We start from the raw sequence: 25,402 nt of genomic DNA, 5'->3' as shown, positions 1-25,402 counted from the left end.
GGAGTGTTTCCTCCTTTCCTCTTCTCTTCATTTGTGTCTTCTTCAACCCTTTCCTCCCTCTCAATTAACTTTTCCACTCAAACATACACCCACTCAGACTCCAGCTTTTACGGTCAGGATTCTCCAGGCCTCTGCGTGGTGGCGAACACCACAGCGTTTCACCCACCCTACATTCCCCCCTCCCACCCCCCATCGTCTGCGGGCTCCTACTCTCAGCTGGACTGTCACAGGCGCTCCAAGTTCCAAGCAGCGTGGTTGCTCTGCGCCCTCTTCCAGTCTGCGTCCCTCAAGGCCGGTTCCATCTGAGCCCTCGTGTCGGCAATTTTCCTCCAAACCCCTCTAAGTCCCTTGGCTTTTGCAAATAGGGATTGTCCCTGCGCGCTCCGTGTCGTCCTGTCTACGCTGGCTGCACTGCACCCCTTCCCAGCCCGCATCTGGAAAGTCCTGGGTCTCTCCTGGGTCCTTGGGGTCGTCTTCCCTCCCCTCCCGGAGTCACTCCAGACTGTCGCTGCTGGTCCCGGGGCTGCCCCTCCAAGATCACCCTGAGCCCAGAACCAATGCCCCCGGCTGAGTCCCCGCTGCCCCCGTAGCGCCGCCCAGCGTGGCTCCCACGCCTCTGTCCTGGCGGCTTCGGGGTGGCCCGTCCCCCGTGAACTGGCCCCGCCCCGGCCCCGCTCCGCCCCTGGCCGCCCAGGCTTGATTGGCCACGCGCCCCCCTCCCCGGGGCTTCTCCCCGCCCTCTCGGTCCGTGGGCACCGCCACCTGGTCTAGAGAGTCCCCCAAGGGGACCTAGAGGCTCCGCTCAGGCCGGGAGCGAACTGTGGGGACGCAGAGGGAGCGCGGGCCAGGGAGGAGGAGCGAAGGTGTAGGACAGAACTTCGCCAGGAACAGGAAACCTACGGCTGGACAGGGGCGGCGACGGCGGCGCGGGGCCATCGCAGTGTCCCCAGCGGTGGCCTCGCTGCCGCGCCCCGAGAAGAGCTGCTTGGACCCCTCTGACCCAGCTGGCCGGAGCTCACCCTTGCGTGCAGCGGAGACAGCAGGGACAGCCACAGGAGCGTGAAGCAGCATGTCTGACAAAATGTCCAGCTTCCTCTACATTGGGGACATCGTGTCCCTGTACGCGGAGGGCTCGGTCAATGGCTTCATCAGCACCCTGGGGTAAGCAGGACGTGCTTTGAGCAGCGCCAGCCAACTCGGGTCCCTGTCCCTCTGGCGCGCGGCTTGTCTGGGGTCTGCGCCTGGGACAGCCCCGGGTCCCCTAGGTCTGAGCGCGCAGGAAGCCGCGAGCGCTTCTCAGTAACTTCATAATCTCCAACCCGAGACACATCCGAGAAGAGGAAGTGGTTCGCACGCCCCAGACAGGCCCTGCGAGCCTGCCTTCCCTGCCTTGTTTTGATTAAAATGTGTGTTTTCTCCTCATCTTCCCTATGGCCGTTCTCAGCGCGCGGCTGGAAAGAAGGGTGGGTTGAAGTCCCAGGCTTTGGCCATGAAAGTAGGCGATGTGCACAGCGCAAATGTGGCTTTGTCCTGCTGGAGGAGATTACCAGCCCCTCTTCGCTGAAGTAATTTCCTTTTGGCCTTGCCAAAGGAGGACTCACTCCTCCGGCTTTGCCAAAACTGGCCTCCTGGGCAGCCAGGGTTCTAGAACTCAGCTATTCTCTCTCCCTGTCCATCCCCTCCGCCCAGCGAAAGGAGTTCAGCCTACTGCAAGGCCCTTGTGATTGGAGTTGGTATATGAACTGGGGAAATACTGATGTATATCATACAGAAAAGCAGCGTGTTAGTTAGGTAGGACCATTTCTGGTTTCTAGAAAATTCCTTCATGGTGTTCGAGCTGGTGAACAGTTAATTGCACTCTGATATATTTTAGTGCACAGGTTACTTCACAGGCCCTGCCTCAGACTGTCTTATCTGAGGAGATTGAGGCTGGTGACTGCTCTCAGCTGTTAGGTATTGGAGTCCTGTCCCCTGGGCTGTGAGGGAGAGAGCCTTTCTGTGACTGTGTTGCGTGTCCAGTGCCTTCTCTGGAGGACACCAGTGGCTCCACAGTTCCTGTTCTTTGTTCATTTCCCCACAGACTGTGGGAAGGAAGGTTTAATTGAATATCTTTTCCATGTTATTTGCTTCTGAGATCGAAGTGTGAAAGAAGTGCTTAGTCCAAGTGTTTCTGCTTGATCCAGTTGTTTCTGAAAGAATTCACAGTCCAAGTCTAGTCTGGGTCCAGGATAATGCTTCATGGATGAATCCTGCCAAACTTGGTAGGCATGAAAGGTGTCACCATTTAGCAGCTAAAAGGAGGGGCTCTAGAAACAGAAGGTTTGTGCTGGGATCCCCACCCTTTGGTTTGCAAACCTTATGGCCCTGGTCAGGTTATGAAATCTATCTGGGCTACATGTCCTGAGTGGTTTCTGCATAGGGGTGTGGGGAGGAAAGAGGTAAGAGAGGCAAAGTGCTTACCATAGCAAAGCCGTAATGACTACGTTCATAAGTTAATTAGCTGATGCAGTAATTATCACCACCCAGACCAGGCAAGAGTTCAAGGGTCACTTGCAAGGTCGAATGTGGATAGTGTACAAAGCAAACACTGGAAGGGCTGAGGAGGTCAGCTCCACAGTAGGCATCGTTGGGACCAGGAGATGGGGACCAAGAGAAGTGACCGACTCAAGAAACAGAGGGTATTTGTGTCCAAAGCCAGGACTCTACTCCTGCCTCAGACGCCCCGCCAAGTGTGTCCTGTTCTGCTTTCAATAATAACTGTAGACACAGAAAACCAGCATGAATGGCTGTTGCTGTGGTGTGCTCGGTGGCAATCAAAAGTGCTTATTGTAGTCTGTGTTTCTCGGTGGTGATTTGATAGTGGAGTTTCCTTAGGATGTGTTTGCAGACTGTGACATTCCCTGTTCGTGAAGTAATAATGTTAAGATGACCGCAAGGCAGAGTTCAAGTTGTAGAGTCTTGAACATGCTACCCTGGGTGGAGCTTGGAGAGAGGTGGGATGGTATGTCTCTGGGTGTGAGTGTGCATATGTGTGTGTGTGCACATATGTGTAAATGTATCTATGTGTGTCTGTGACTGTGTATGGTGTGTGTGTCTCTCTGTGTGTGACTGTGTATGTGTATCTGTGAGTGTCTGTGTGTGCCAGTGTGTGTGTGTGTGTGAGTATATGTGCATGTTTATGTGTATCTATGAATGTCTATGTCTGTGTGTCTCTGTATAGGTGAGTGTTTCTGTGTGTGACTGTGTCTGTGTGAGTGCATGTGTGTTTGTGTCTGTGTGTATGAGTGTATGTGTCTATGTGTGTTGTATCTGTGTGAGTATGTATGTGTGTTTATGTCTGTGTGTGTGTCTGTGCATGTGTGTCTTTGTGTATGTGTTCGTGCCTGTGTGTGTGTCTGTGTGTGCATGTATGTGTGTGCTGTGCATGTGGAGGTCAGAGGCTATGCTGGATAGTTTTTGTCAACGAGGCAACTAGAGTCATCCAGCAAGAGGCAGTCTCCATTGAGGAACTGCCCTCCATCAGACTGGTCCGTGGATGCATCTATGGAGGCATTTTTGTGAATAATGATTCATATGGAAAGCCCAGCATACTGACCTTGGCGTTGGAGTTGGGTTGGAGGTTCCAACCCCAGGCAGGTGATCCTAGGCAGGTGGTCCCAAGCAGGTGGTCCCAGGCAGGTGGTCCTAGGTTCTATAAGAACACAGGCTGAGAAACCCATGGAGAGCAAGTCAGACAGCAGCTCCTCTCCACTCTGCTTCAGTTCCTGCCTCTAGCCTTCTGCCCAGAGTGCTTGACCTGATGTCTTGAGTTCATCCATGATGGACTCTGTAGCCTATAAGGCTAAATAAACCCAAGTAGCTTTTTGATTAGTGTTTTATCACAGTATCAGAAAAGCAAGCTAAGATAGAGGCCTTCCACCTAGGCCCTTCCTCTTATGACTTCTTTAGTTCCCTATCCACTATTGACTGGAGGTAAGGACCACACCTGTAACATGCAAGCCTTTGGGAGAGACTTAAAATTAAAAATTTAAGACCTTTATTCTAAATCACTGGGACGATTATTATTTTGTAGGTTCCTTTTATTGCTTTGTTTATGGCTATTCTTGGTTAAAGTTTTTTTTTTTTTTTAAGTTTTTCCTTCTTTCTCTCTTTTTCTAGCTTATACAGAGTTAGGCGTCATCATGGTACTTTCCAAACATTCTTTGTTTTGCTTCTCCAATTCTTCCCCATTCTTTCCCCTTTCCCTCCCGCCCTCCCTTGTACCTTCCCATCCCCTTTTATGCTACACTCACGTGATCTTTTCATGCATGGTTTCAAAGTATAGGACATTATTTAGCTTGAGAAACCAGAAAGTTCTTTGCCTGAGCCAAATAAAATATTTTTTTAAAATATATTTTATTTTATTATTTTATGTGTTTGGGTGTTTTGCCCGCATGTATGTCTGTGTATCACATGTGTGCAGTGCATGTGGAGGTCAGAAGAGGCTGTTGGATGCCCTGAACTGGAGTTTCAGATGGCTGTGAGCTGCCAATAGGTGCTGGAACTCAAGAGCAGGTGTTTGACATCTCTGGAGACTTACAAAGTAGAATCTTCCCTAGGGCCTGTTGAGGTGTGCCCTCCCTGTTACAGTGTAATTGTCAGAGTCTCCAGAGCCAGCCAGGCTGAGGCTCCCTCTACATTGTTGCCATGTGCTCACGGGTCTTATGTATCAATTGCTGGGTAGACACTTGTCAGTGATTTCCCTGTTCTTCTGCTTCTGTTGTCTTGGACCTGCTGCTAACTGGCACATGGCCTTGTTCATATCTTGTATCTCTTCCTCAGCTTTCTTGTCTTGGAGACTAAGGATAGTGAATCCTGTCCTCCCTCATCTAGGATAAAATTGATAAACTTGAGCATAAGAGACAAATGAAAATTTGGTAAAATGAAAATGTATAGGTAAAAGGTTATATTTCCATATATACAATTACAACATTTCTTCCAAGGCCAATGACCTGCTGGAGTGAACTAGACCAGAGTACTGGTTTAATGACTGTGATGTTGCACGTGTTTAGCCAAACTCATTTGTCCCACTGTAACATTACAAATTCCAGGGAGTAGCTAAGAATCAGACCGGAAACTCTCTGGTTTCTGTTTTAACTCTTCATCCTCTGACACTTTCAGAAGCAGGATGGTACTGCGATTGAAATCAGGTGGGCGGTTGATGAGAGCTGACTTTACACAGCACAGAGGTTTATTTGTAAATAAATGTTGCCTACTTTAAATATTTTCTGGTGTAAATGAGTTTTAAAGACTGTGTGCTTGCTGTGGCGTTTGCAGTAGGGTTTCACTCTTAGGAGTTTAGCAGGCTCCTTTTGGCGGCACCTGACAAGATGAGGCTCGTTAGCTTTTCCCTGTGACTACATTTTTAATTCTCTCTCTCTCTCTCTGTGTGTGTGCTGGCATGAGTGTCACAGCACATGTGTAGGGGTCAGACAGCCACGTTGGGGATTTAGCTCACTTTTTCCTTCCGGTGTGGACTGGGACAGGGGGCTCCCGTCCCCAGTGCAGTGAGTGCTTTTATGTACTAAACTATCTCAGGCCCTTCAGCGTGGCTTTTAAGTCCCTTGAACATTGTGGTTGCAAATTCTGTGTTTCTTTCAGTTTTCCTTTGAGTGGTATTTATACTTTGGAGACAGGGTTTTCTCTGTGTAGCCCTGGCTATTCTGGAACTTTCTCTGTAGACCAAGCTGGCCTCAGAGTCAGAGATCTACTTGTCTCTGCTTCCCAAGCGCTGGGATTCAAGGCATGTACCAGAAGGCCCAGCTGATGGTGTTTAAGTCTAAAGATCTGTGTAGGATACCCTTGTACTGCCTTAATAGAAAAACTACCTTATGACCTAGATGGTGTATATACTTTGAATGAACTGATTTTTTTTTCTGGTGATGTATTTTAGAGTCATAGTTTTCTCTTTGTTTCTTTTCTTCTCTTTTTGTCTTTTCTCTTCCTTCCTTTGTTTTTTCCTTCTTCTTTCTTTAGGGAAGGGGGGATTTCAGATACACTGTGTAGTTTCCAATGCAGGCTAATGGGTCCTTTGGTCTTTCCATTCTTTTCTGTCATCACAGACAGATATAGAGGAAGTAGCCATGAGTTTGTATGACATTGTCACAGGTCAATCACAGCACAGTTCACTTAACTACTAATCAAAACATCTTTGAGATGTCTGTATCATTTTTAAAGGATTCTTAGTTTCTTATTTACTCTTAATGAACAGTACTTATTTTGAAAAGTATAAATAAAGTATTTTTCCAGTCACTGTCAGTAGAGAAAAAAATGGGGGAACACAGCCATGGTTATTATTCAAACTTGGCTCCTAGTTGCTATTAATGTTTTAAAGTGTAGCATGGAAAACGCTTGTCTGGCCAGCAATGCTGAGCAGCTATGAGGTCTGGCCTATTTGTTAAAGCAAATGTGTATTCTGCCTCATTTTTAAAGCGTGTTCAAGCAGGTATGACCTATACACCTGGGAATGGCTCCCTGGCTGTGTTAGCAATCTCCACCCTAAGCACGAGGCTTCTGTTGTCGGACTCACCGTCTATGGCCTCAGTTTGTGGGACTGTTTCGTTGGTATGTGATTGAAATAAACCAAGAGTGTTTTAGTCGACTGTTTTTGAAATGGAGGAGTGAGTTCTTTCCAAATTATAACCAATAATTGGTTAAAAATAGCTGTTACAGTGCTGGTTAAGAGCACTGACTGCTCTTCTAGAGGTCCTTGAGTTCAGTTCCCAGCAACCACATGGTGGCTCACAACCCTCTGTCATAGGATCCAGTGCCCTCTTCTGTTGTGTCTGAAGACAGTGAACTCATATATACAAAATAAATAAATAAATCTTAAAAAAGAATAACTGTTACATAGTTAGAGCATTACCTATTCACAGATCTTAAATTGAGGATAAGTTAAAATGGCGGGCTGCTCAGAATAAAAACATTTTTTGATATTGAAGTTGAAAATGTGTTGTCAAGAACTGAGTTCATGGGACTGTTCTGACAAAGTGCTTAATGCTGGCACTTAGTGCTGTGCTTTGATTGACATCATTCATTCACCCATTCCTTCACTTTATGTCACTGACCTTGGGCAAGACTTATACCCAAGAGAGGCTGTAAATCCTTATCTGGAAAGCTGACCTTCTTTTGAGAGCTTGTGGTTTGATGTTTGGTGAAGTCTGTGGGGACACAAAGACATCCAATACCTTTGCTCTCAAGTCTAGAAACCAACAGGTACTTTTGTGTCTTTTGAATCCTTTCGTGCCCAACACGAGACAGTTTCTCAGCTAGGGTTGGAACTCTACGGAGCCTACAAGGTGTTTAATGAGGAGCTGTAGAATGGATTTAGGATTAGCATGAGAGACAGGATGAACACGAGCAGAGTCAGGCAGTTCCTTTGCCACACCACGGGAAGGTCAGACACTATGTCACAGAGAGTTGGAAGAGCCACATTTCTTTCCCTCTTGCTGGTCTGACCTGGTTGAGGCAGGCTTCAAGGAGGAGGAAGAGCATGGGCTCAACTCATTAGGATGGACAGACATCTGCATCCTAATACGCCCACAGTCAGTGGCACATTCTTGATATTGTCTTGTTTCATTTTTCAACAACCAGTAAAATTTTACTACTCATTTTAATGGCTCTAAAACTCCCAAAGCAAGCAGTTTGATGTTGTTGAGCTAAGCAGAGATAGAAGGATGATCTGAAAACTCTTCATGCTTCACCTAAGAGAGAGCTTTGTGCTTGGGTCAGACTGTCTGTGACTACCACAACAGCTTCCAGACACTGACGTATGTGATGGGTTTAAAGAGACTGTGGCGATGACCAAGGGAACTGGAGCCTGGTCAGGAAGGAACTTGCAGTGACTGGGGACTTTTAGACAGTACCAGCCCTGTGGATTTCAGGCTTCTATTGAATTCTTCAGTTATCCATCTCCAAGGTTGTATATTTGTTGTTTTCCCTATGGGCTGTGTCCAGCTTCTCTGGATTTTTTCCCCCCTGAGGTAGAGTCTCACTCACATTGCAGCCCCGCCTGCCCTGGAACTCAATATGTAATGCAAGGTGGTCTCAAACTTGTACTGATCCTCCTGAGTGCTGGCATTGCAGGTGTGCACTGCCACACCTGATTTAAAGTCATTTCTAATTATTTTTAACTCAAGTTCCACAGCCCCTCTCCTTCTGACTTGGTTTCACTGTCCTAAAGAGTGACAAAGTTCAGGGATTCACATGAATGCAGGGGAGGGCAAGGGAAGTTGACACACATCTAAGCTCATATCTAAATTCTTAGAATTCACACAGGCTTTACTGAGGTCCTATCTGAAGTAAGATGTTTGTTACTGTTAAAATATAACTGGAAAAAAATATCTCTGTGCTGAAGATCAAGCGCAGGACTTGTTACAGTTGTTACTAAGAGATGCAATGGAGGCCCTGAGAGGTCTATCTCTGAGGCAGTGTGGCTGCTTCCAAGCCCATCATCAGGAGCTTTCCCTGCACAGCAATTCCTTCTGAAAAGAGAACTGGACATTGCATTCAGAATACATATGGATCCTCAAGGCTCAACATGGAGACCAAAGGACCAAACAAATATAAATCTAACAAAAGACTGCAACCTTACACAAGTCTGTAACTTCTCCACTAAAGTGTCAAATTGACACCTCTTGTCCTCAAGGTTTCAGATAGTGAGGTGCCCTCCAATCCTGTTTAATTCACTTTTTTTTTTCTTTTTNTTTTGAGACAGAGTTTTTCTGTACAGCCCTGGCTGTCCTGGAACTCACTCTGTAAACCAGGCTGGCCTTGAACTCAGAAATCTACTTGCCTCTGCCTCCCAAGTGCTGGGATTAAAGTCAATTCATTTCTAATTAAGTCATGTAACATTTTGATTAAGTTACAAGTTATCAGGCCGAACTGTCTTGATACCTTGTAAACAGTTCACAGGGACCCCTTGCATAATGGTTTGCACTGTCTGATCTTAAAAGACCTGAAGGAGCCTGCCTGTTATACTGCTCAGCTGCTTGCTTGGATAAAGCTGGAGTGCAGAATGATGACTGGCTTGTGTTAGTAAGGCTCTATGTTGGTAATAAACAAAAACCACCCCCAGCCAGCTCAAGAGCAGGAAATGCTTTCAAGGCCATTTGAGAAACTCAAAGCAACTGAAAGGAGGACTCAGAGTGGGCTTTAGGTAGGCAGGGAAACTTGGCCTTGGGGCTCCCAACAGAGGACCTTCTTGCTGGACAGCATCCTGAACGTGGACATCACTCAGCAGTTCCCATGTTCTCTGTCTCTCTTGTTAATTTGTTAGATTACACACCTGGTAGAAGTCATTCCTGCTTGGATTAGGAGTCATTACTTGTGATGGCTAATCTTGGTTGTCACCTAGACGTGCCCGAGAGGACCAATTAAAGACTTGCTTCCATTAGACTGGCATATGGGCATGACAATGGGGGCTTTTTCTTGGATTGATAATGGATGTAAGAATGCCTAGCCCAGTGTGGGCACTGCCATCTCTAGGCAGATGGGCCTGACCTTTATACAAATGAAACTGAACTAGGAGCTTGGTGTTTGCTCCAAGTGCCTGCTTTGAGCTCCTGCTCAGATTTCTCTTGATGTAACTCAAGTTGTAACTTGTAAACGCAAGCAAACACAAGCAAATGCAAGTTGTTTATCACAACAGAAAAAACAAACTAAAACATTATTCATGCCTAGGAAGTCAGGTTGCAAGGCCTAGATCTGGCCAGCAGGGAATTTGCTGAGCTAAGATAGACTTTCTGGTACTTTGGGGGCTGTGTGGTGTGGGCCACAGTGGAGCTCTGCCTGAGTGAAATGCTCCAATTTGTAGGCAAGGAAAGCCATAGTAGAAGTGTAGTGCCCCTTGAAGCAAATTGTGATAGGGTATGCATGCTTACACCATTCACTATCTTGGCTGCCTTAAGTGTGCGATCGGCTCAGGGGCAGCAAGGATATGGCAGTGTGGGCAATCAGGACTTCATATCAGAAACAAGGTACCATTCTGACACAAGTCTACATCGTCTTTGAGGTTCTTCTATCTCCATGAATTTGGCTGTTCCAGGTACCTCATGGAGTTGAATCATGCAACAGTCCTTTGTCACAATGTCACTTGCTGAACAAATGTGCATGGCACTGGGATCTGCGTACTTTAAGATAGCTAAGTGACTAGCAACAGCGGCTTCTTCCTGGGGGAAACAGCAGTGTAATTGTTCTTATGAAATCTTTGAGAGCCACAGGTAATTGTAAAAGTAGGGAGCTCTCACAGAAGCTGGTGCCATTCCATCATGTCATTAGAGGTTCTTTAAAAAACCAGCACATGACAAAACTTACATCAGAAACAGTAACGCGTGTGACCTTTCTCCAGTGTTTGCATTCTGAAGCCGCAGTGAATGAAAGCTGATGTTTTGCAAGCCCAGTTTTGATGGTTACAAGCTCAAAGAATGAATTTGTAAGCACCTCCAAAACTATATAGCAGAGAGTAGGTCTTTTATGGATAACACATAATTCTCCCAGGGGCAGATTTTGTGCCTGAGTTTGAACAGAGAGAACTTCCTGAAACCAAACTCAGAGAATACCTGAAGTAGTAACATTCAATTTACTTTAGAAAAACAATAGTTTCCCATTGTAACCTTCATTTTTAAGATTTAAGAGTAAATGGTGACCAAGAGACATTTTGATATTGTGTAATGAGAACAGACAGGTAGTGTTTGGGCATTGACTAAGAATTTGAAATCCCTTAACATTGTACTGACTCGTGTTCTAGAAACCTTTTGGGTTCAATACAAATGAGATGAGTTCAATACAGATGAGTTATTACATACATGTAGAAGAGAATGAAAAGAAAGAAATGTGGATATGTACAAACTACAAAGCAATTTGGAAACTAAAGCAATGTAATTTAATGTTCTAGTTCGAGCTCACTATCATCCTCTATGATAGACATTTTAAAACGTCTTAATATTAGAAATGTGAGCTTGACTCGCCTGGCATGGTGCCGCATGCCTTTAATCCCAGCACATGGGAGGCAGAAACAGAAGGATCTCTGCGAGTTCAAGGCCAGCCTGCTCTATATAGTGAGTTCCAGAACAGCCAGAGCTATGTAGAAAGACCCTGTCTCAAACAAATAAAAACAAAAATGTGAGTTTGAGATGAAAGACATTAATATTATGGGAGTTCTGTCACATTTCTGTGATGTTCAAATGTGGTTTAATGACATCGTACCTTGTAAACACAGCAATTAAAACAAAAATCAGCTGCCCAGATCCCCAAGTGCAGAGCAGTGATCCAAAGTAAGTTAATGATTTAGAGACTGGTCTCTTGAGTTTGGAGAGCATTCAAGGTCAATGCTAATATCAGAGACATGACCACTTAAACATTTACACTGCAGGCTAGTTTTTGGCTTTGGCCGTGTTTTCTAAGAGGGTAACTTCCGGTCTGACTCTGGGCAGCACGTGGAGAAGGTAGTGGAGGGATTTTGTCATTCTTAGGATGCTACCCAGTGACTTGGGGTGACAGACATAAGAGACATTCATTGTGAGTCTAACCAAGAATCAAAGAAAGCACGTTATGAGAATGTCTGTAAGGATGTTCAGGGTTAATGAGAAAGGGTTTTTATTTGCCCGTCTTCTGTTTTCTTGCAAGTTGGGACACAGGCAGCCTCATCCCCGTTTCCCAGGTGAATCTTTGTTACCGGGAAAGGGGGAAAGCAAAGAGCTTGCTTTCAGGTCTCAGCCACTGGAGATCCTCTCAGGTCTTTAAGCATTGCTGTGTTGGAAGCGTAGAGAGTATTCTGTGTGTTATTGGAGGCTTAGAATCAGGAGGGGTTTAAGTCAAATGTCATGGAGGAATTTTGACAGGTGGTAATTCTTTGGCAGCAGACACCGTGAGGTTAGTGCATAAACACTTTCTGAAGAATGGACCAGGCCCTGGGTTGGATCCTCAGAACTGGGAAAAAGAAAAAGACAAAAAGGAGAACAGCTTCACATCTCTCGGGTGCATCTTCTTCAAGACAGGAGCTGTAACCTGCGCCTTTAATGTTAGTTATTTAAAATATCTCTGTGTGTTCACCCGCACACGTGTGTTGGTGTGAAAGCCGGAGGTCAACCTCAAGTGTGCTATTGACCTTGTCTCTGGCACCTAGGGCTTGCTTTGAACTCAGGTCCTGACTCTTGTCTAACAAGAACCTTGCCACTGAGTTATGCCTCCAGCCCTATTCTAAGAGATTCTAAACAAAGTATCAACAGCATCATAGAATTTGAAACATATGTAACAAAATGTGTATTAATGTTAGGCACATCTGGCTATCACTACAGATTCTTTTTTTCTTCTTTGTTACTAGCAGATGACTTGGATTTGTGGGTGTTCAGGACAAAGTCCATGTTTTCCCCTCCCTCTGCACTGGACATTCTCCCCCAGGCCACTGTGGCCACTCACTACACTTGGAATGATGAGGAAGACCATTAAGGAGGGCTCAGTGCCTCGCTCTGAACAGGTGCTTGGAACAATAGCGTGGGAAGAACGCATCTTGGGTCACGTAGATGAGGCCACTGTACTAGAAATGTTAACAAGGTATCAGGAAGTGAAACTGTTCTGCAGACAACCTCAAGCCCAGTTCTTTGTTATATTCACCTCAGAAATGGGTAGCCAAGGACCAGAGTGGGTTTTCTATATCAACTATGGGTGATTTTTAAGCAAAAGAATGGAACAGTTTGCTTTAGAAAGGCCAGGTTTTGCCTCAGAAGGGCCGTGCTTTGGCCTAGTGGCAGAGAAGAAGGCAGGGATGACAGCACAGGAAACTGGGGATCTAACATGGCAGAAGCTGTGCTGGGGACAGAAGCCACTTGCCACAGAGGCACTGAAGGGACACTGCTCTGCTTCAGTTTAGATCTATGAAAAGCTTAGGAATTGGAACATCCACCACTGTTTCTAAGGCTCTATGACTCTGAAGACTAAGTATACAGATTTGAATAAAATGTTTGTTTGCTCACATCTAGTTAAAATATCACCTGTTCTCAGTCTGACTCTGGGTTCTCTGTGTTCCATGCTTTGTAGTGTGCGATCCTCTGGCAGAGCACCTGCTTTTCTTTGTAGCTGCAAGATATCCAGGGCTTCACAGGATGTTACCCCACGGTCTGCTCAATTTCCTTTCTTACCTGCAGGCCGGCCTTCAATTTCCCATGCAGATGCCAGCTGTAACTTGTTTCTGATCTCCGGACTGTGTGAGGACCCTTTATGAGCTACAGAATTGCACGGCGGTCTCTAACTGTACTGCAGCTACAGATTTAATTTTGATTCTTTTCCTTTTTTGTAGTACAGTGTATGGTGTATATGTTCATGTGTGTGTGTGTGGGGGGGGAGTGCACGTGTGTTTGTGTCAATGCCAAGTGTGTTTCCTCAGTGGTTCTCCAGCTTAGTTTTTGAGATGGAATCTCTCCCTACCCCTGGAGCTTGATGATTGGCCAGGTCAGCTTCCCAGTGAATTCCAGGCATCCTCCTGTCTCTACCTCCCCAGTGCTGGGATTACAGGCACTTGCTGCTCTGCCTGGCTTTGTGTGTGTGTTTCTAGGATCCAAGCTCAGGTTCTCATGCTTGCAATGAAAGCACTTTACCATCTTCTCAATGCTTGACTCTCTGTCTGTGAGTGTTGGGTTGTCCTTATTTCTCCTTTTAGATTTAAACAAAAGGGCAGAGGTTAAGTGTGGTTTGTTCGCAGTTATGTTGCCAAGGTCTTACATGGCACCCATCAGATAGAACATATCCAAGAAATATGTTGAATCAATGCCCGAGGCTGTAGCATATGGTTGAGACTTTTGCTTTAGACAAATCTGGTTTCAAATTGTGTCTCCACTTACTCTCACAGTGAGATCCCCAGAAGTTATTTAACCCTAATGCCTAGACTTCTGTAACTGCAAAATGGGAGGCCAGGAGATCTTGTCTAGTCATTGGTCATCAACGCACATAAAACAGGTTGTATGGAACAGGCCTAGAGCACCAGGCTCCTGATCATGAAGTAAGAACAAGCTATTCATTGGTAATTGTAGGACCACCATGAAGGAGGCATCATGAATCCTTTGTAGCAGCTGAGCTGAGCTCACCCTACAGGGGTGCTAGACATACTGCCATACCATGAGCTGCTGTTTGCTTAGCAGGCTGTTCAAAGTCATGCTGCCTTATCAGTTATTTGTTTGGTTTTGATCTTTCCTTTTCTTTCTTGTGCCACTGGTGTACATTTCTAAATCACCAGTGCTTGCGTTTATCTTTCAGTTCTGGTTCGATGCCTGCTGTGCCCTGATGTACTGCAAACACTGGATGCATGAGTATGAATAATAACTTTGATAGCTGTGTGCACACTGCACCACAAATGCTCACACCCCCATCCTGTATTTCCTATGACTAGAGTTTTCAAGTTTTCTTATGTTTTAAAGCCAATGTCTTTTACTTGCTAATATTTCCCCCTACTAGGATGTAGTAACAAAATAAAACATTTAAATTTTATCATTCTCTCATTTTATTTGTAATTATTCCCTCTCTCTCTCTCCCTCTTTCTTTCTCTCTCTCTCTCTCTCTCTCTCTCTCTCTCTGTGTGTGTGTGAGAGAGAGAGAGAGAGAGAGAGAGAGATGGTGCATGTGTAGAACAACCCTGTGGAGTCATTTTTCTCCTTCTACTTTCTCGTGGGATTTGAGCTTGACCTCTGGATACAAGGCTTTCACAACAAGTGTCTTACTCACTGAGCCTCCTGGCTGGCCCTGTTTTGTTTTATCTACTGAGAAAATACAATGCACTAGCTTGCAGCCTTTAGGATAAAATTGTGCAGACCTCTCCGTCACTCCCCCCACACCCTCCACCCCATCCCAGTGTCTCTGACTTTTCAGATTGGCCAAGAATCAGGAGTTCTGACCAGATCGATTGTTAGGGATGAGCAAAACAATTTATGTAAGATAATTAAACAGCTTACAAACAAATCTATTTGTTTAGGAAAAGGTGTCAAGGTTTAGCTACTGACTGATCAAATTATAATCCTTGTCTTGGAGACACTAGTGAATTTTAGACAAAATCATGCGGATTTGAGATGGCTATAGGGTGGATCTTATTCCTGTCTCTTAGCAGCAGCTACCCAAACAGCAAACACCACTGGGCCTTCAGCTCTCTTTTAGAAATGCCTCAGGATAATTTCTCTCTTTTCTGGAAAAGTGACATATACACATGGACTCAGTGTGGAAGAACTGTTAAAAAAAAATCATTGAAAATGCTTTAAAGGGGCTGAGGATGCAGCTAGTCTGTGTGGAGCACTTGCTGAGCACGTATAAAGGCCTGGATGTGTGTCTGCTGTCCCACTCAAATGGTACAGGCAGGAGGACCAGAAGTTTAGGGTCATGCCTTCACTGGGTCTCTAATAGCCCAGGCTATGTCAGAAGGTTGAGGCCAGCCTGGGCTACTTGTTTGAAAGCTTCTCTTTGAGCGGCTTCTTCTCTTAGCTCACGTCAATAGAGCTCTGAAGTGAGAGGGGCTACTCGTAGGTGATTAACTGGCGATAGACTTGGGCTTGAAACCTACCACACTCTTAGGCATGACAAAGAAGGAAAATATCTGAAGACACTAATTTTATTAGTCAGATACAGTTTGGGGGACACAGGAATGAGAAAAATCCAAATCAAATCTCTAACCTAAAGGATTTTGTGATGAGAGTAACAGAGTCTGCACATTTAGACTCTCGGAGCCCAAGGCTCTGTACCACGTGGGTTGTCTCAAGCCTGGTCAGCGCTTTGTCTGTGGTGCCAGGGGCTGCGGAAGTGTTCTTCTTCCTCCTCTTCTTCCTCCCAGAACTAAGAGTGCTCAAAGCCCTAGGAACAGTATGCGATCTCCACTGCAGCGGATTAGACAGGCGCTGAGGCAGGGGAAGAGCTGCTGGGCTAACAGATGGGGTGCCATCGCTTAGAGTGGGAGGAGAGTCAGGGTTCCTGGTGGAAAGGAGGGACTTGGGTACTGAAAGGAAGCAGTGATAAGACCCAACACATCGCAGCCAGCGGAATAGCTCCCATCCTAGGACCTTAGGGAACGTGTGTAGCCTGTAGTTATCCGCTCAAGAGTGTTCTCCTTCAGGGAGCTAGGGCTCTGCCCTAGGCCCGCTTCAGGGACCACATCCTGATGGGAGTCTGAGACCTGACTTCTCAACCGGTGGGAAGTCTCTGGTCTGGTCTCTGCTTTGTCTTCAGCTGGTGAAGACACGGTTTTTCAGAGACTCAGCTGGTGAGGGAACCCAGTGGTTTGCTGTAGGTCAGTGATGTCGCCTCACATTTGAAATGGAAAGACTTCGTGAAACAGTTTTTCTAGAAGAGCCCATTGTTGAGTAAACGTTTAATTTCTTCTGTGCGTGTCCTCTTTCCCTCTCCATTTCTATCTCCCCCCCCCACCCCCACCCCGTGTGCGTGTGCACGCGCGCACTATGAAGTAGGGACTGGCCACCTTGCCTATGTCTTCCCTTTCTCTTTAGCTCAGCACAGTACCCAAAGGACACCCAGTTTCTCTCTTAGACACCATCCAGAAGCTCTTCCCGGTCTGTCTAAAATCTAAATTCCGAGAGTGTAGCAATGGGGCTGTTCTGTGGCTAGCCGCTCAGCAGAAGCCCCAGGGCTGACAGAAATCTTGCTAAGTAGCATTTGTTTTCTCTAACAGACTTGGAACTTTAAAAAAAAAATCTAAATTACCAATGGTTTTTGTTTTTGTTTTGAGAATTTCATATCTAAGTGCTAAATTTACATAATTCCAACCCTCCCTTCTCTCCTGTCCCTCCAGAATTCATGACCTCTTCTTTTTAATTAGTCTTGGAACTTTGAGAGAGTGTCTGGAAGCTTCCACAGGAAATGCCCCATGTCAGCTTACTCGCGGTTGGGTTCTCTGGGTTTCTGGCTATCTAGATTTAGACACGTAGCCACAGTGTGATTTTCTTTTTAGTCCTCACTGACTCCTGGGCTTTGAAGATACAGCTGTGCTGGTTTCTGTTTTGGTTTAGTATTTATTTATTTTATTTTATTTTTAACAAGCAGTGAAGCTCGAGGCTGCACTTCACTTCCTTTCTCCATTTCTTGCTTTAAAAGAGGACATGAAGGAGACTTGAATGAGGCTCAGGTGCCATGGCTGCAGTGTAGTTTGGGAACAGTTACCTAACCCAAGCTATTTAATTTTGTTGCTAGAGGCTGAAGGGATAAATAGAGGCTAAGAGCTCAGGCTGCTCTTGCAGAGGACCTGGGTTTCCAGCACCCACATGTCAGCTCATAACCAGATGTAATTCCTGTTCCATTGCCTTCTTCTGGCATCCTGGCACATGCATACTATATATACATGTATGCAGGCAAGCCTTCATATGCTTAAAATAAAAATAAGTAAAATTGTAATTTGTAGATAGCCCATTATTTCTGCTTTCTAAATCTGTTCCTGCATCAGTAAACACAACGTCAAATCAAGGACTTAAGGGCTGGAGAGATGGCTCTACAGGGTTCTTAAGTTTGCAGAGGACCTGGGTTTGGTTTCTGCTCAAGTCAGGCAGCTCACAACTGCTTTTAGCTCCACTTCTGGAGGATCTGATGCTCCCTCTGGCCTCCACAGAGCTGCAGGCTTATGGTACACTTACCAAGCAGACACAGATATCTGCATGAAAACCTATTAAAATTGAAAAGAGAAAACACGGAGTGGCTGGGAATGGTGGCTCATACTTGAAGCAGATGACTGAGGATGTGCCGTGCCGTTAACTTACTCTGAGGGACAGACACTAGGAGAGAAGACAGGCCCTCTCATGGCTGCTACACTGGGCTGATCTGGACGGAAACTAATATTGAACAAGGACTTCTGTTGGTGATGCTGCCTGAGTCCAGAGTAAGCTTTGGGGCAATGTTCCTCTCACAGACCTTCCTCAGATAGGAGCAGAGTGAAGCTTTCTTATTCTTCTACTAGTCCTGGTGCCTTCTGCAAGAGATGCCACCAGCTTCCACGGTTGTGGCCTTTCACTGTGCAAGTTACAGGTAGATACACAGTTAGAGGCCTGGCTGTCTCCTATTGTGTGTGTACTTTCTCATCTAATTTATATTTATGGATGGCATTAATATTTGTACTTAACTTGAACTTTATGCCCAAAGCTAGAACAACTTAAATGAGGAAGAGGCTGCGAGTCTGACTGAACTGGTTTAGATGAGAGATTGATTATATATGAAATCTACATTGTCCCCGCTGAGTACCAGGAAGGTGAGATGACTGTGGGGGGCTGTCCCTTTTTTGATTAGAATTTTGGTGGGAAAACTTAGCAATGGGCCTTAAAAACAGTTGCTCAAATAAGTTAGCTTTAAAAACAATTACTGTGTAATTTAGTTCAAAACACACCGAACTGTAGGCAAACGGTGACTAAGGAGACAGAGTTAGCCTTTCCTTAGCACTGAGCTCCGTAGTCAGTTGTCTAGTACAGAAAGGTCAACCCAGAAACCATGCATACAATAAAATCAGTATCAGCTGGTTGTATTTATATATCTGTGTATAGATACACATATATACATAGGTAATCATAATAATTGGAGAAGAGGAGGCTGTCAATCTGAGAGTGGGAGCAGGTTGTGTATAGATACACATATATACATAGGTAATCATAATAATTGGAGAAGAGGAGGCTGTCAATCTGAGAGTGGGAGCAGGTTGTGTATAGATACACATATATACATAGGTAATCATAATAATTGGAGAAGAGGAGGCTGTCAATCTGAGAGTGGGAGCAGGTTGTGTATAGATACACATATATACATAGGTAATCATAATAATTGGAGAAGAGGAGGCTGTCAATCTGAGAGTGGGAGCAGGTTGGGGGGGGAGGGGAGGGGGAGGACCTGGGAGGAGGAAAGGGAAGAAAGGGATGTGATTGTGTTTCAATTAAAATTAAAAATTCACAGAAAGTGTGAGGGTTGGGGAGATGGCTCCGTGGTAGAGGGCCTACTGTGCAAGCCTGGGGACTCCTGTGAAAGCTGGATTGGGCAGGGGTAGCACTGAATAGGGCAGGTTCAGCACTGGTCTGAGTGGGTGTATCAGATGGAGACAGGAAGATCCTGGGGCTTGAGGGCCAGCTCGTCTAAGCTAATCAATGAATTTCAGGTTCAGTGAGAGACCCTGCCTCAAAAACACAATGGAGAGACATTGGAGGAAGATAATTGATTGGCTTCCATATTTGTAGGTACAGGTCAGAGTGACACACATATGTGTGTATAACCCTCACCTCTATCCCCAGGAAATGTGAAATATAATGATAAGCACATTTACACGATTTAGTCACAGAGCACAAATGATCTCCAGGTTGGTGCTTTTCTGCTCATTTCTCCAGAGGGTAGAAGATTATACTATCTTAGAGGGAATTAGGAAAATCTTACTGTGCTGGCTAGTTTTATATCAACATAGCTATGGTCATTGGACAGGAGTAAGCCTCAATTGAGAAAACACCTCCATAAGATGGGGCTGTAGGTGATCCTGTAGGGCATTTTCTTAATTAGTTGATTGATATGAGAGGGACCAGCCCATGTGGGTGGTGTCACCCCTGAGCTGGTCACTCTGAGTTCTGTAAGAAAGCAGGCTGAGCAAGTCATGGGGACCAAGCCAGTAAGGGACGCCCCTCCATGGCCTCTGCATCAGCTCCTGCCTCCAGGTTCCTGTCCTGCATGAGTTCCTGTCCTGACTTCCTTCAGTGATGAACAATGATATGGAAGTGTAGGCAGACAAACCCTTTCCTCCCCAGATTTGGTGGGGGTATTTCATCACAGCAATAATAACCCTGACTAAGATATGATAACCCCAATCAAAATCAGACTCCTTATAAAGAAGAGTGACAGCTGGTGCTTGTATGTATTTGCATTCACCGAGAAGATTGGAGATAGTTATATATCCCTTAGATTCCTGGATCTTCAGTTTCAGGCAGTTGGTTGCAGTATTAGTTGGCACTGAAAGTGGATTTGCCTTTAGCAGCTTAGAAGCAGGAAGAGCAGCAGGAAGAGGCAGTAATCTGTGCTCCTTGGAAGCTGCCCCCAGGCTATACAGCAGCTGGTTCCAAGTCTTGGTAAAGGCTGTAGCCAGAGGAATCTGCTTGGTATCAGCTCAGAAAAAAAGCACAAGTGTGGAGTGGAGACGGCCTCTCCCTAGGGAGGAAGGGGTTAAAGCAGGGACAGGAGGGTCACCATGGCTCAGATCCAAGGGATGCCAGTACATCCTCTCACCTTGTCCTCCTAAAGCTGTCTTTCTCAGATGTGAAGTTCTAAAAACAAGGTATACAACTTCAAAGAAGCCTTTAACACAGTCGTGTGCCCTGCAATCCCCAGGGTTGCTAGCTCTTTCACATGGCAGTGGCTCTTTGGCTGTATTAGATTATAACATGGAGTTGGGCTTGGCACTGCATGCCTGCAATTTCAGTCCTTGGGATTGGAGGCAGGAAGATCAGAAGTTCAATGTCAACCTAACCTGATCTACATGAGACCTGGCTCAACTCCCCTCCTTGCATAAATAAAAATTAAGAAATACATATGTCCATATATATTGTGTAGGGTTTGGAGACTCTCAAATGAAGAGATAAGATACATAAAACTATATACAGATGGTAGCAATGACCCTTCAGACCACATAATCTTCTTTTAGGAAGATAGTGGTGTAGCTCTTCTATTCCTTCACTTCCTAAAAATCTGTCTGTCTGTCTGTCTGTCTGTCTGTCTCTCTCTCTCACTCACACACACACACACAAGTGTGTTCTCGAGAGTTTTTGCTTTATCCTCTCCATACCCCTTACTATAGGTCTAATATTTGAGACCCTCTTCCCTTACAAAGGGTTAAGGCAGCCTGCTTCAAGCTATTAGCTTTACTTTCAGAGGAAAACTGAAGAAAAGGAGCCAGCACCATCGTATACTGTGACAGTGGTGTTTCTGAGCTGTGCCTGTTGAGTAGAGGAGCCAGCACCATCATATACTGTGACAGTGGTGTTTCTCTGCTGTGCCTGTTGAGTAGAGGAGCCAGCACCATCATATACTGTGACAGTGGTGTTTCTCTGCTGTGCCTGTTGAGTAGAGGAGCCAGCACCATCGTATACTGTGACAGTGGTGTTTCTCTGCTGTGCCTGTTGAGAAGAGGAATCCTCTCTTTACTCTTTACTGAGATCAAAAGATTAAATTTGTGCTAAGAAATGAAAGACATCAAGAGAAAACAATCGAAGACCTCTTGACCTCAAGGTTTGCTTTTGCACATAACTGTGGCCTCAGAGCCTGGGACAGTGCTGGGCTCATAAGCAACACTTGAGAGAAATCTGGGCTAGCACAGAAATGGCTTAGTTTTAAATTTTGAATTTTAGGGATTTCTGTTTGTTTTGGAGACAGTGTCTAATGTAAGCATGTAAGTTGAGATTGTTTGGGGCTCATCATGTTATCCTTGGATTCTTGATCTTCCTGCCTCCACCTCCTCCGGGGATTATAGGTCTAACCTACCGAGCTTGTTTTTAGGAATGGTTTAATTCATGTCTTTTGATTTCTGCCATGCCAATTGGAGATGTGTCTTTGGAATGACAGCTTTTCCTTTTCCATCATACATGTTTACATTTAGTTGTTGGAAAATGCTGGAAGCTCCGTGTCTGCAGGACGGGAAGCGTGCTTCTCAGCACATCCCTTTCTTAGAAGCACCCTGGCATGCATGGGTTGACTCAGAAAGAGAGTCACCTGCTTTAGCTTTAACGAGGTAGCTTCTACCCTGTCCAACTGTGTGGAAACATAGCTTCTCGGGCAGTAATGACTGTGGGAATGGCTGCGCAGCTGCCAGAGGCTTTTCTGGCTAGGGAACTTCTCTTGCCAACTATTTCCTCTAAGAATATCTCCCTTTTATGTCCGCTCAGCCAGGAAGTGATAGCTGCATCTCATGTTCTTTGCTCTTTTGAAGAAGGCAGCATGGTTGAGGAAGCAGGAGGGGTGGGTGCTTAGCTCCAGACCTAGTCATGCCCCACAGTGCTCTGAGGAGTTCATAAGATGGAAAGCTTCTGGGTATTTAACACTCTGCCTTGTTCTGTCCTGGTGCTGTCACTGGCTAGATGACTTTGGAGAGCTCCCTTTGTCATCTGTGCCTAGAATATAATATCAAATACATGGTTTTCTCGAGGGAGTCCGTGTGAATTTCTGTGTCTCTCGTTTCTTCCTTTATTTCTGTGATACTTGTCTGTGGCATCATTAAGCCCAATTTTATTTTCTGGATCTTGTTTCCTTTGCTTTTATGATCCACTGAACTATCATTTACTAAACTCATAGACTGCCAGTTCCGAGGCACTTCCTGTTGACTGGAGGCATGCAGCTAGCAGTGCAACAAAGTAACAGCTTGAAGTGTGCTGCAGCTGGACAGCTGTGTCAGGATCATGGGTGTGCTGCAGCTGGACAGCAGGCTGTCAGCTGTGTCAGAATCAGGGAACCCTAGGCCTGAGGATCCTGACTTTCTTTTTAGTTAAACATAAATTCAATGTAAGCCAAGAGAATTAAAGACACGAAAACAAGACAAAACAGAAAAGCCTTAAACGTGAAGATTTACACGTAAGCCATGGAGTCAGGATGTGCAAATCCTATAGTCTGCTGTATTGAGGTTTTTTTTTTTTTCAGTTTGTTCAAATGGAAAATATTTTATCATCTGTTAAGTTTTATATACTTAAAGAGTCTCATAAATTGCTATGTTTTATAAGCAGTCATTCAAATTCATGTTACATATATATGAATTGGCATTCATCTACTTAATAAAATGCATAAAATAATTTCAGTAAACAGTATTACATGCTTAGTCTGACAACAGTGGGGTTTCCAGCACCCGCACACTTCATTTAAATTAAGTTTTCTGGTTACCATATGTGCTGGCTAGATTTATGTCACCAATGACACAAACTAGTGTCATTGGAAAGGAGGTAGCCTCAAATGAGAAAATGCCTCTATCCGATCAGACTGTAGACAAGCCTGTAGGGCATTATGTTAGTGAGTGATGTAGAAGGGCCCAGCCAATGGTGTGTGGTGCTATCCCTGGGCCAGTGGTCCTGGGTTCTATTGGAAAACAGCCTGAGCAAGACAGAGGCAGTAGCACCCCCTCATGGCCTCTGCATCAGCTTCTGCCTCTAGGTTTCTGCCCTGTTTGATTTCCAGCCTTGACTTCCTTCAATGATGGATTGTGATGTGGAAGTGTAAGGCAAATAAACCCTTTCTTCCTCAAGTTGCTTTTGGCTACAGTGTTTCGTCACAGCAATGGTAACCTTGCTAGGATACAAAGTATCTGATCTGAGGTGGCTCCGTATGTTTGCTAGTCATCATTCTCTCCCGAACGGCTCTCCCTTCCCTCCTCCTCTCTCCAGCTCACTTTCTCTAGTTCCTCCTCAATCCACAGTCCTTTCTATTCCTCACCTTGCTAGGGTGAATGCATGCACAGGAATAGATGTGAGAGCAGCAGGGTGCACACATGATCAACTCTAATTTTTTTAAAAAAAGTTTTATTTAGTTTCCTTATTTGTTTGCATGCATATATGTCTGTGTGCCATATATATGCCTGTTGTGCTTGGAAGCCAAAAGAGGGCATTGGATCCCCTGGAGTGGGAGTTACAGATGGTTATGAGCTGCCATGTGAGTGCTAGGAACCAAACCCTAGTCCTCTGTTAAAAGCCAGTGCTCTTAATCATGGAGTCATCTTTCCAGCCCCAGCCTATTGGGTTTTTAGTGTCAGTGGTCTTATATGTCCTATAACATATGTCTTATAACATAACATATAACATAGATAGATGGACACTTCTGCTTCCTTCCATCCCTCCTCCTCTTTTTTCCAAACTCATTTCCATTTCTTTAAGTCTTTAGGGTGAAATGACTAGTTTCCCCAGAAGTTGTATCAGGAGCAGGGCAGCTCCTTGGGTTACTCTGGCTCTCACTAGGCTCTGGGTAGAGAAGACAACCCTGTTTGCAGAAGTTTGCTGTGATCGGATTGTCTTCCTTCCCCTTTCTCTCTAAGACTGCAAAGCACTGAGACTAGGGGGTGGAGCTTAGAATGGGATTCACACAGATGGGGTGAGTGTCTCTTGTATAATTTTTATGTACCCTAAATAGGGCTGAATTTTTCTTTTTAATTCATTGTGCTTTGAATTCTTAATATGTCTTGGCTCCTTAGAAAATCTGGCCTTTCTTCCACGATGTTTTGTCTAAGTCTGACGTTGTGATGCACTCAGGGCTGCTTGAAGCTTTTCCAGTTCAGTGTCAGGAACTCAAGTTGGATTGGGGGTGGTGGCATTAGGCTTTGCTCTCTGGATAGAATTCAACTTCCTGTTTCTAAGAAAACATTATCTAAAGACCTGTAAAAGAGATTTCTGCCTGCCCGGCAGCTTGTGTCAACCACACTTAGTAACTAGCATGAATAACATGCATAGATATGCGTATATAATCAACTAGGGATTATATCTCTACATGTGTATGAAACTGCTTGACCATCCCTTCCCCATGGAAATCTGATCTCATAGAAAAAAAAAAAAATCCCAATCTGATGGTTTAAGAAGTAGATCCTTAACTGGGCGGTGGTGGCGCATGGTTTAATCTCAGCACTTGGGAGGCAGAGGCAGGTGGATCTCTGAGTTTAAGGCCAGCCTGGTCTACAGAGCAAGTTCCAGAAAAGCATGGGCTACACATAGAAACCCTGTCTCAAAAAAACTAACCAACCAACCAACCAACCAACCAACAAATAAATAATAAATGGATCCTGTTGGTAACTAAATAAACCAGGAACCAATATTTCATATTGGTTGGGATTTTATCCATCGTGAATGGAATCCACCCATTTGGAAGATTCTAGTTAATTCCATACTGAAAAAGGAAGAGAAGGAGAGCTGCCACTCGGACATCTCCCTCTGGGAGGATCACTGATATGCTTGTGGCTTACACATCCTCACAGCACTGAGGCAGCCTTGCCTGTCAGGCCCACTGCTCTGCCCCTGAGAGGTCAAGCTTGAACCCCACTGTGGCTTGCTGGGCTGCCTTGGAGATTACCATTGTCCCTTATTCACTTATGAACAAAGGACTGGGATGTTTGGTTTCAGACCCCAGAACAAGGGTCAGGCGCATATTTTACATATCAAAGCAGACCTGGCCTCCAGGTTTTCCCAGCATCCTTCAGTCCCTAACTGGCATTTCCTGCTCCCAACCTTGAACTTTCCAGTCCAGGGGCTGGGCTGCCCTTTCCCCCCTAGAGGCTCTTCCCTATATAATCCAAACATTTTGATCTCTTCTCTTCTTCTCTTCTCTTCTCTTCTCTTCTCTTCTCTTCTCTTCTCTTCTCTTCTCTTCTCTTCTCTTCTCTTCTCTTCTCTTCTCTTCTCCCCTCCCCTCC

The 25,402-nt window shown here is 45.2% G+C and overlaps 1 protein-coding gene across 1 annotated transcript in view; it reads left to right on the top strand.

Annotated features, from left to right (window-relative positions):
• Positions 1-730: 730 nt before the first annotated feature.
• The window catches only part of Itpr2 (inositol 1,4,5-trisphosphate receptor type 2), a 394,656-nt gene continuing 369,984 nt past the window's right edge, over positions 731-25,402 (top strand). Inside the window, exon 1 of the mRNA XM_029478274.1 lies at positions 731-1,161. Within this exon, the coding sequence (XP_029334134.1) occupies positions 1,070-1,161 (92 nt within the window). The 5' untranslated portion in view covers positions 731-1,069. The remainder of the gene's footprint in view (positions 1,162-25,402) is intronic.

This window comes from Mus caroli, chromosome 6 (genome assembly GCF_900094665.2).
Source record: "Mus caroli chromosome 6, CAROLI_EIJ_v1.1, whole genome shotgun sequence".
Classification (NCBI taxonomy): Eukaryota; Metazoa; Chordata; class Mammalia; order Rodentia; family Muridae; genus Mus; species Mus caroli.
This window is presented reverse-complemented; position numbering and strand designations above follow the sequence as displayed.